The following is a 12,133-nucleotide window of genomic DNA, read 5'->3' as shown; positions in this document are numbered from 1 at the left end:
GATGCAGACCATCAGGCCCCGGGGACTTATCAACCTTCAGACCTAACAGCTTCTCCAACACCAAATCCTGGCAAATATAAATTCCCTTATGTTCAGGTCCTTCAGCCACTGTTACCTCAGGGAGATTACTTGTGTCTTCCCCAGTGAACACAGATCTGAAGTACCCATTTAATTCCTCTGCCATTTCTTTGTTCCTAGTAATATATTCCCCTGTTTCTGTCTTCAAGGGCCCAATTTTTGTCCTAGCCATTTTTTTGCCTTGCACATACCTAAAAAAGGTCATGTTCAATCCTAATGTGGAGGTGCTAGTCGTGGACTGGGGTGGACAAAGTCAGAAGTAAAACGGCACCAAGTTATTGTCCAACAGGTTTATTTGAAATTGCAAGCTTTCAGAGCACTGCGCCTTAGTCAGGTGAAGTGGAGGGAAACGCACAATGGCAAGATAATTCCAAGTAATTAAGAATGTCAACTGATAAGTACTAATAGTATGCATAGAGTGTCAGCAGCTGAATAACAAGTGAAGGGATGACTAATGTAGAGAGATAATTACAAATAATCTAAAATAAGATGGTGCCAGAGACAAGCCAAAAGGCTGGGATAACATGAATGGGTATCAGAGTCGCATGATGAGAGCCTAACCTCAGGAACAAGTAATCAAAAATATACAAACTAATTAAGGTAATTACTTGTGATTATCTCTCTACCTCCAAAAATTTGTGATTTTAAATAAACCTGTTGGATTATAACCTGGTGTCGCGTGACTTCTGACAATGTTCAATCCTGACTTATTTTGTTGTGATGTATGAAAAGTTTGGTATGTTTTGGGTGGTAGGCAGACCAGTGTTACATTCTGTAAAAGAGAAAGGTTTTTTAATTGTAGAAAGTGATAAAGCAGAAATCTAGTGTAACATAAAATCCGGTGCTCATCAATCAAAATGTTGATGTTTCACTGCTGGAGTATTCTATTTCCTCAGCTCCAAGTTTCCTTGCTGAGCTGTTGCTGGGTCAGCTGATAAATTCAGATAAACAACTTCACTTTGTGTTAGGGAGAGTTTAACAAGATGTAGCATCTGATTTCTACTTAGAACTGTTATTGTATGGTTTTAATAAATTAACCAGGGACTTTCAAGACATATGATGCTATCTCTTCTCTGAATAAAAGGCAGTGGTTAACCGTCTGAATGACATTTCGACAGTAACTGCAAACTTTCTGAATTCAAAGGAAACATTCCCCTTTATAGACTTAGTAAAAGGCTAAAGCCTTCAGTATTACTGAAAAAAAGACACATTTTGTCAAAGCTTTTTATTTTATACTTACCAGGATATTTCACAACAATACAAATGCAAGGCAAATAACACCATTGTCTGATTGGCAAATGAACCCTGATTAGCAGTAGCAATTCCATGGTGTTCACCATTAACAGGATGCTGCCTTCAAGCCCATCACACAAATGAGTAATGTTGTCTCTGAATTCCAGTGCCAGTGTAATAGCAGGTGTATAAGTCCCAAAGAATGGCAGATTGTCTCAAATATCCGAGGAGCAGGAGAGTTGAAGTTTTGAGCATAAGCTCTTCATCAGGAATTATCACAATGTCGACTCTCCTGCTCCTCAGATGATGCCTGACCAGCTGTGCTTTCCAGCACCACACTTTTCGACTCTGATCTCCTGCATCTGCAGTCCTCACTTTCTCCTTCCAGATTGTATCAAATAGTAAGATACTGATCATGCCCAACCAGACAGCTTGCAAAACATGTGACACAGTGCCCAATACTCAATGTGCATCTGCAATTGGACAACAATTGCTTGACAAACCTGAATGTGTGCGGAATTGCATTGACAAATAACTTAGAGTTTGTCAGTTGAGCTCACAAAGTGCTGCTGCACTTTAGTGTAATGGAAGCTGTATAAAATAATACACGGGGCCCTGTCCTTTTCAGGTAGACAGAACATGTCCATGTACTGTGCTGGTCTCAGCAACACAACTGACAATCATTCGCTGGCTTAATTTCAGGGCAACGCTCTGACCAATCAGAGTCGACCTACCTGCAAGCCTTACTCAAAGACTGGCTGCCAATCAGCATTAACAGATGCAATCACCATGGCAACATATCTACCAGCATCCACTTACTTTTGGAAATGCATCCACTTACTTTTCCCATTGTATGTTGGTGTCCTAGACCAATATCATTAAAACAAATTATTTGATCATTATCTCCATTGCTGATTGTGGGAGCCTGCTGCACAAAAATGTCTGATATGTTTCCTACATCATGACAGGGACAGCACTTTAAAAGTACTCCATTGGTTCTAAAATACTTTAGAATATCCTGAAGTGACAAAGGCATTGTAAATGTAAGAGTTTTCTTACTTTAAAACTTTAAATGGTAATAGCAGGTTGAGTCGGTAGTTAGGAAGAGAAATACAATGTTGGCATTTATCTTGAGAGGACCAGAATGTAAAAGCAGAATGTCAAAGCAGCGATATATTTACAGGGCTCTGGTCAGACCATGAATATTATGGTCTGCATTAAAATATTGTGAGCAATTTTGGGCCCCAAACCTCAGGGAGGGGTGATGTACTGGGCCTGAAGTGGATCCAGGGGAAGTTCATGAGAATGGTTCCAGGAATGAAAGGCTTAACATATGAGGAATGTTTGAGGACTCTCAGTCTATACTTGATGGAGTTTAGAGGGATAAGTGGGGGGAGTCTCATTGAAATTTACAGAATACTAAACAGCCTTGTCTGGGTGGACATTGGGAAGATGTTTCCATTGGAAGGAGAGACAAGGACCCAAAGGCATAGCCTTACAGTAAAAGGAGATGAGGAGAAACTTCTTCAGCCAGAGAGCGATGAATCTATGGAATTTATTGCCACAAAAGGCTGTGGAGGCCAGGTCATTGAGTATATTTAAAACGGAGATAGATAGGTTCTTGAGTATCCGGGGGATCAAGGGTTACAAGGAGAAAATGGGAGAATGCGTTTGAAAAGTGTATCAGCCATGATTGAGTGGCAGAGCAGACTTGATAGGCTGAAGGGCCTAATTTCTGCTGCTGTGTGTTATGAACTTATGATTAGATGCAACAGTAACATGATTCCCTGTAAGTACATAAATTACAAGGAGACGTTGTGTGTATGTATGTGTATGTATGTATGTATGTATGTGTGTGTATGTGTAGAGTAAATATAAACCCAGAAGCAGTAAATGGCTTCAGCCTTCCTCAGCTCACTGACCTCGAATGGCTCCATGCCGGTCAAATGTTTTTAAACCCCTTCTGCTGTCTGCAACCAACTCTTTTTCTAAAAACCTTTCAATTTTTTGAGTGCCTCCAATTTTGACCTCTTGCTCACTCTAGATTTCCATCGCTCCATTATTGGGGGCCACACTTTCATCTGCCTGGGTCCTGTGTTCTGGAATCCTTCCACAAACCTCTCTCTCTCACACTCTCTCGCACACATTAAAATTCTTACAAAAGCTAACCTCTGTGGTCCAGCTTTTGGTCACATCACCTAACGTTCCCTTGTGTTGCTCAGTGTCAAATTTTGATTGATAACACTTCTGCAAAATGTCTTGGAATGTTTTTCTGCATTAAACGTGCTATGTAAATGCAATTTGTTGGTAATGATGAAAAATAAGGAAAGAAGGACTTAAAGCGGGAACAAAAGTCCTGGTTTATTTTGAAATCTGTTCATTTCCAGGTTTCAGTGATTCCAGCTGGGGGTGGCTGTTGAATTAAATGTCCAGATAAGAGATGATGAAATATGAAATATCATTAAAAGTCTGGAATTAAACACTAGCGTAATGTAATCACAGTCAATTGTCAGAAAAGTCCACTGGGCCATCAGGTTAACGTACTGATATAGTTGATGATTCTTACAGTACAGAAGGTTCTGGCTCAGATCCTCCATTGGCCCTGACACAGTTGTTTGTCGCTGTTTTTAACTAATCTGTTTGGACATGTTATGCCTCCCCGCCAGGTAGTCCCTCTGGTGTAAGTGAGGACTGTAGATGCTGGAGATCAGAGTCTAGATTAGAGTGTGCTGGAAAAGCACAGCAGGTCAGGCAGCATCCAAGGAGCAGGAAAATTGATGTTTCAGGCAAAAGCCCTTCATCAGGAATGCTTTTGCCCAAAATATCGATTTTCCTGCTCCTCGGATGCTGCCTGACCTGCTGTGCTTTTCCAGCACCACTCTGATCTAGTCCCTCTGGTGTGCCAGTCTTGGCTATGGGTCACGTGGATTGTTCAGTGATGTGTTTCACTTTGCAGGCCCAAGTATGGAGGCTCGTACTGTCTGGGAGAGAGGAAGCGATTCCGGGTCTGCAACATCAAAGCTTGTATCTCCGAGCTGCCGACCTTCCGTCAGATACAGTGCAGCCAGTTTGATTCGATGCCTTACAAAGGGAAGCTGCACAAGTGGATTCCTGTGCTCAGCCAAGGTAAGTCCATTATTTGATTGGTATTAACTTGCATTTCTTTCTTACCTGACTACTGGATTACTAATTGATTCTATATTAGACTATTCTAACAAAGGTCTAGCACACACATGAAGGGTCAAATGGCCTCTTTCAGTGCCACTCAAATCTCAATATCTTTAAGTTACCTTTATGCCATGTTTAAAACCCTGTAAAAGAAGATCTAGAATTATTAATTCTTGTGTTGTTTGTTCTTGAGATGCTTAAAGATTTATTGAAACAATTATTTTCAAAATTGAAACCTCAGTGTATGGTTTCTTTTGAAAAGGGGATTGGTTTTAAATCAGGACCAAACTGCTCAGTGAAATCTGGATTCATACTGATATCATTACAAAGTATTCACTGTGGGGAGACAGGCCATTCAGTCCAATTGATCTGTGCAAGCTCTGCATGAGCTTCCTCCTACCCTCCTGCATGTATCACATTACTGTATCGTTGATTCCTCTCCATCATGTTTATCCAGCTTTCCCTTAAACATATCTGCTGCTATAGCCTCTCCCTCTTATAGTGGAGCGAGGGGTAGGCAGGAAAATGGAGCTGAGGCCTCCTAGCCCCCTTGGGCCACCCCCTCATTCCTGATGAAAAGCTTATGCTCAAAACATTGAATCTCCTGCTCCTCGGATGCTGCCCGAGCAGCTGTGCTTTTCCAGCACACACTCTTTAGCCACAATCAGATCAGCCGTTATTGATGATGGAGGGGCCAAATGGACTACTACTGCTCTTACTTCCTATATTCACATGTAGTCTGTGAGTTAGGAGGTTTCTTCTGAATTCCCGACTGGAATTATTAATGATTACGCTCATCAATTCTGCTTATATTCCAGTCGGCAAATAGAAATATTTTCTCTCTGTAGCCACAGGTGGGAAACAGGAGGTTGAACCTGCATGTTACAGTAATGTGCTGTCCCCTTCCTCAACCATCAAATCTATCATCACACAAACATCTCCCACCCCGATCCTCTATTTGTTCATTCTTCAGTCTACTGTTTTTTATATCTTCACCTTTTTGACATCTTCTCTGGTGTTCTTTATGTATTAGACAAGACATGAACTAGCACTGCGTACAGTATAGCAGCAGTGATCTAATTGAGGTTTTGTGCAAGTTTCACAATGTTGTCCTTCAAGCTCCTGTCTCCCTGTCAGTCCCCCTGTGTGTCGGTCCCCCTGTGTGTCGGTCTCCCTGTCGGTCCCCCTGTGTGTCGGTCCCCCTGTGTGTCGGTCTCCCTGTCGGTCCCCCTGTGTGTCGGTTCCCCCTGTGTGTCGGTCTCCCTGTCAGTCCCCCTGTGTGTCGGTCTCCCTGTCAGTCTCTCTGTCGATCTGTTTGGTCCAGAGCCAAACTCACTGTGGTTGGTGACACAAACAAACCACAGTTTGCAATTGGAATCAGAGTTAATGCTGGGATTTTATCGTTGGTGAATATGTGTAATTTTACTCATGGTATATCTCGCCCTCAGTTAATCCTTGTGAGCTACACTGCCGTCCCATAGATGGTTACTTTTCAGAGAAAATGTTGGATGCCGTGATTGATGGGACACCTTGTTTTGAGGGAAACACCAGCAGGGATATGTGCATCAACGGAATCTGTAAGGTATAGAGTGATCTGAAACAATGAGAGTGAGTGGGAGCTACCTTCTATCTGCATTTGGGTGTGAAACAATGTGTTTACTTATTTAATAATTGCTAACCCCCAGAGTCCAGTATCATTTCCTCGTTTGCTGGGTTTCAGAGGATTAGTCAGTCTGCAGAGGTGTAACGTGCAGTATTGTCTGTGTCTCTCCTCAGGAGAGTTCATTAGGAGTTTGTACTGAGGTCCCAGGGCTGGCAGTGGGCTGTTCAGGGATCCGAACTTGTCCTGAGCCTGTTTCATTTGGCAGGTGGGATTTGTCATAAGGAGTGTATATTCCTGTGTCTCCTGAACTCTTCATCTGAAGGTGTCTCCTTATGAATTGTGCTCAGGAAGTTTTCTCTCTGTGCAGTGTTGGAATGGGAGGTGGACATGACAATGAATTATAGAAAGAGCGAGTGAGATGTAGCATGAATGGTGAAAACAAATCAATATTCACACGCCTAATAGCGTGAGGGCTAATTTTACTGTATCGATTCTGGTTCCACCAAAAGCACCGATTGCCAAGGATGAAATGGAAATGCCCGTGAGCACTCTGTATTTCGGATCTCAATGAGTGTCACTCGCCATTTGTACTTCTGTATGGCTGAGCCTCCATTCCAGGTATGAATTGGCAGGTCGAGTCTGTCTGGGACTGACAGCTGCCCATTGAGCTGCTCTCAGTCAGACACAAGCATAATTCCTTGGAGACAAAGCAGAAGGAATGTTTCGGAACCCAAGACCCTTCTTTAGAACAGAGATCTGAAGAAGGGTCACTGGGGCCAAAACATTAACTCTTCTTTCTCTCTCCACAGATGCTGCCAGACCTGCTGAGTTTTTCCAGCAATTTCTGTTTTTGATTCTGATTTCTAGCACCAGCGGCTCTTTGATTTTCTTTTTGATGTGGAGGAGCCAGTGTTGGACTGGCGTGGACAAAGTCGAAACTCACACGAAACTGGGTTATAGTCCAACAGCTGCCTGACGAAGGAGCAGCACTCCAAACGTTGGTGGACTATAGCCAGAGCTGAAAATGTGGTGCTGGAAAAGCGCAGCAGGTCAGGCAGCATCCAAGGAGCAGGAGAATCGACGTTTCGGGCATGAGCCCTTCTTCAGGAATCTTCCTGAAGAAGGGCTCATGCCCGATATGTCGATTCTCCTGCTCCTTGGATGCTGCCTGACCTGCTGCGCTTTTCCAGCAACACATTTTCAGCTCTGATCTCCAGCATCTGCAGCCCTCACTTTCTCCTCGGACTATAACCAGAGTCAGGTGATTTTTGACTTTGTTTGACATTTTGTCCTTGAAGGCAGCCCAACACAGGTGCATTGGTCTGGAAATCTGGGCCGGGGGGGTGGTAACTGGGGGGAGGGGAAGGTGCATTTTGTCTGCCTTTAAAAAACAATTTCATGTCCAAGGTGCCTATGAGGTGGTAATCACTATCACTGAAGCTAAACAATTCAGGATCTTGCTGACACATTTTCTGGAATTCTTTTCAAATCCACCATCAACCAGTTCAATTCGTGAATAAGGGGCGAGCTGAGTTGAAATTCCCAGGACCTCTGTGCTCCAGAGGTTACAACATCCTTTGAGTTTTAGAAATGTGCAGACGAGATAACGGCAGCAATCCTGTGAGAACAAGCTCCTGTTAGAAACTTGTTTAAGCTGGAAGATTGTCCCCATTGTCCACTTATTTCGTTGACACTAGTCATTCAGATATTTATGGGTCAGATGTATAATCCCGAATGAGCAGAGGTAGCCCCTACTCTCTGCGCTCTCCAGCCTGACGGAGTGAGAGAGCTCTTTCATGCTGTTCTTGCTGCACATTAAGCGATACTTTTCAATAATTGCAGGAGAGCTTTACAAAGTGGATCATATCAACAGAACAAAGGAAATCAAAACAGAGCATGAATGGATGAACTGAAGTGGAAAGCTTGTTATAACAAACTGTTCAGTCAGAGAGATTACCGTATCTGTAAACAAAAAAGTCCAAGGATGCTGCCTGACCCGCTGTGATCCCCAGCATTTTTTGTTTTTGTTTCAGATTTCAGCAACTGCAGTAATTTGCAGATTATCATATGCTCAGTTTATGGCAACACGATACCCAGCATATTTATAATGTAATCATCTTCAGTGCCTACTTGACAATGCTTTGCCATTCATTATTGCAGAAATTAAAAAAGACTGATCATATTTTTTGTGAACTGTCTGCTTTTGTGCTTTTCACTGACTTTGATTATTTCAGTGTCTGACCCATTAAATGGACCCAAAATTCAAAATCTATGCCTTTTTTGCTTTGTAGTATTCTTGGAATTGCAAACTGTTTTTAAGAAATGATTGATATGTGTATGAGGATTGAATTTGACCTCTAACCTGAACAGTAAGCTGCTGTATCTCTTCAAACAATTATTTAGGAAAGTTAGCGTAAAGTAAAGATAAAATAATGTCTCTTATGCCATGCATTTGTGTATCAGTTTGCCATATTAAAGCTCTGTGGTATTTAGCAGACATCCTGAGGAGTTATCACAAGGTGTGTTTTTGGGAGAAATTATGACAGTCACTGACCTTGTAACTAAAACTTCCAAGTAACTAACAGCTGCCCTCTAAATGACCTTCACAGCGAACAAGCATTCCGTAAGTAACTGCACGCGTTAATTTAAAAAACCACTTTCCCGTGGGAGTACTTGAACAAAAACCTCAAACGGACCAGTCAGATGAGAAAAGCTGGATGGAATGACAGTACTGAAGCCCCCAGTCCAACTTCGAAATGTGTAACGGTGTTCCTGCTCAGAACACCAGTTGAAGCAATAGTGTTTTTCCCCATCAGCTGGAGAGCTAATGGAACCTCTCGTCAACTCCTTTTGGGAAGATCTTGCTGGTATTAATGGACCCTGAGGGTGATAAGTTCACCCCTTCAGAGATACTGGGCATTTAGGAGCTGAGAGCTATCCACGGCTTCCCTTCCATTGCAGAGTCCCTCAATCAGGCACTGAGACTTGATCGGAGCCGTGAAGGGAGTGGGAGATTCACCCAGAACCCTCCAATCTCCAACCATGATTGAAGAGGCATCAAATTCTATCCGAGATGACACAGATCCAAAATAATCGTGAATAAGGTCACGTTCACCATTAGTGTGGAGCTTGTCATTTACAAATAACTATGAATGAGTGGGCCACTCACCCCCTCAAGCCTCAGTAAGATCATGGCAGACCAATAAATGCACTTTACTTCCTTTCTATATATATGTTTGGGTTTCTTTGGGGTAGTGATGTTATTTTCTGTGGTGAAGTCACTTCCTGTTCCTTTTCTCAGGGGGTGGTAGATGGTACTACCCTCTGAGAAAAGGAACAGGAAGTGACTTCACCACATGAAATGAGATCACCAACCCAAAGAAACCCGTATATTAATAAATAGAAAGCAGGAATTTTCAGCAGTGCTTCGCCCGGAGGCCCACTGAAGATGTTACCTAGTAGGGTGGAAATATCTGGAAATGAACCTTCAAGCTCAGCAAGCAAACCTACATCCAAAGCCTCAATCTAAGCTACAAATCTTCTGAAAACTCGTTAAGTCCAACATGTTTATTTGGAAGCACTAGCTTCCCTTTCAGTTACATCACACTGGAAACGTTTGCTATAAATTCTGTGTCTTACAATCTTATTATCCACAATCACCTGATGAAGGAGCAGCGCTCTGAAAGCTAGTGCTTCCAAATAATCCTGTTGGACTATAACCTGATGTTGTGTGATTTTTAACTTTGGTAAGATCAGCATTTATTCTCCACCCCAATTCATTTCGAGAGGGTAGCGATGAGCTTTACTTTCTCAAATTCCTGCAGTTCAGTGAGGAGTGGGGATGTCAGGCAGAGAAATACATACATCCACTGTACTGTTAGTGAAGAAACAGCAGGACGTGGAATATTTAGTCATGGGAGCTCAGTGAGTCAATCAGTTGATTCTACCTCTTCAGAATTTCATCAAAAAAGAATGTACAATTGTACCAGAATTTGGATTCTAATCAGGGAGCAAAGAGGGCTAGTTAGGACAGAGATGAAGAGGAATTTCTTCTCAGAGAGTCATGAATCTGTGGGATTCTTTCTTGCCAGGAGCTTTCAAGACTGGGTCATTCAGTATATTCAAGACTGAAGCAGATGGATTTTTGATCAGTCAGGGAATCAAGGATTATGGCGAAGAGGCAGGAAAGTGGAGTTGAGGATTTTCAGATCACTGAATGGCAGAACAGACACAATGGGCTGAATGACCTACTCTGCACTTACATTTTAGAGTCTTATAGCCGTTCACACCTTAAAGTTTCTAATGGTCTGACTGATGAAAATTGTGAACCCTGTGACCCAAATCTTTGTGTAGAATTAATGGGAAAATAAATAAAATCGAATGTAATGATACAATCTAGTAAGGTTTGCTGTACTTTAGATCCAAATTACTTCGATTTGATCAAAACAGCAAGTGCAAAGAGATGAGGTGTCTTTAATAAGAAACTTGCCGATATCCAAGAGATGTGCAAGCTAGGTGGATTGGCCATACTAAATTGCCCCTAGTGTTCAGGGTTTGGTAGATGGTGTGTTAGCCATGGGAATGCAGGGTTACAGGGAAAGGGTGGGGTACGGTTCTGGGTGGGATGCTCTTCAGAGGGCTGGTGTGGACTTGTTGGGCTGAATGGCCTGTTTCCACGCTGTAGGGATTCTGTGGATAAACTTTAATAGACTGTGGTACCCCAGGACAGTTGCTGATTTGGACTTCTTGTTTCAGAATGTAGGTTGCGATTATGAAATTGACTCCAACGCGTTGGAAGATCGTTGTGGAGTCTGCCATGGAAATGGATCCACCTGTGAGACAGTAAAGAAGACATTTGATAAAACAGAAGGACTGGGTAAGACAATTCAGTGCTTTGACAAACATTGATTTTTAGATAGTCAGTGCTCACTCCCCTGGTTAAACATCCCAACTCCATTCAAACCAAAATTAACATTGAGTCCCATAAGGAGATACTAGAAATTATGATGCAATGCTTGAGCAGAGAGCTGGGTTTAGCAAGTGTCTTCAAGGAAGAGAGAGAGGTATAGAGGTGTAACCTAGAAACATAGAGAGCAGGAAATGGGAGAAAATATTCTGGAGTTTAGGACCCAGATGGCTGAAGGCACAGGCCAGCAGTCACGGAGTGATTAAACAAAGTAACAGAGTCTCAGAGGCTACAACTGGTGCAGTGCTGGTGTCTTGTCAATCTGTAGGAGCTGGAGGAGGTTACTGAATTGGGAGGGGTGAGGACATGGAGGAATTTGGACACATAGATGATAATTTATGAAGTGAGGCATTCAGGAACTGGGAGTCAGTGTGAGGCAGTGAGCACAGTGGGTTAGGGCAATGGGACTTGGTGCAAGTTAGAAGACAGTTAACAGAGTTTTAATTTCCCTAAACCATGTGATAATCTATTCTCGATGTTGTGCTAAATCTCAGTGAGACCCATTCATCTGTATAAAAGCACACAGCTGTTGACCTTCTCAAATTCAGGTTTTAATGTCTTCCCATTGGAACTAGCTGATTATAGCCTTAAAGGAATAGCAAAGCTAATCATATCTGTAACTGACAATGAAACTCTGATGCACACTCTAGTTATCAGATTACTAGGACATTAGCAGCTCTTCATGGGGTGGAGGTCCGATGTGGATAATATCTGTACATAACTTGGCTGGTATTCTCTGCAATCTAGGTTTAAAGTGCGATTTGTAATTCAATGGGATTCCAATTTTAATCAGTGCTTGACAAAAATCTGAAGTATTTCGTAATCTGCCTGATGAGAATAATGTGGAATGTGTAAATTGGAAACATTACAATTTAAATGAAATTAATGTCAGCCATATAATCTAGTACAGGTTGTTATACAATTAGAATGATGAATGCAGTGAAGTAGAATAAGCCTGGCCTTAGATTATTACCTGGTTATGGCAATAAAGGCCAGCTCCTCCAAAGAAGGGAATATTAGTTCCAGTTAACCTTTTGGAAATGTGTGGCCAACACTAAAACAGGGCAGAGCAAATTCCAGCTCAG

The 12,133-nt window shown here is 42.3% G+C and overlaps 1 protein-coding gene across 2 annotated transcripts in view; it reads left to right on the top strand.

Moving 5' to 3' along the window:
* Window positions 1-12,133, top strand: part of LOC122540889 (A disintegrin and metalloproteinase with thrombospondin motifs 7-like) — a 184,685-nt gene that overhangs the window by 66,525 nt on the left and 106,027 nt on the right. For both annotated transcript variants that reach the window (XM_043677125.1, XM_043677127.1), the window contains 3 exons: window positions 4,268-4,437; window positions 5,928-6,061; window positions 10,838-10,958. In XM_043677125.1, the coding sequence (XP_043533060.1) occupies window positions 4,268-4,437; window positions 5,928-6,061; window positions 10,838-10,958 (425 nt within the window). The remainder of the gene's footprint in view (window positions 1-4,267; window positions 4,438-5,927; window positions 6,062-10,837; window positions 10,959-12,133) is intronic.

The sequence above is a fragment of the Chiloscyllium plagiosum genome, chromosome 36 (genome assembly GCF_004010195.1).
Source record: "Chiloscyllium plagiosum isolate BGI_BamShark_2017 chromosome 36, ASM401019v2, whole genome shotgun sequence".
In the NCBI taxonomy this organism is placed as follows: domain Eukaryota; kingdom Metazoa; phylum Chordata; class Chondrichthyes; order Orectolobiformes; family Hemiscylliidae; genus Chiloscyllium; species Chiloscyllium plagiosum.
This window is presented reverse-complemented; position numbering and strand designations above follow the sequence as displayed.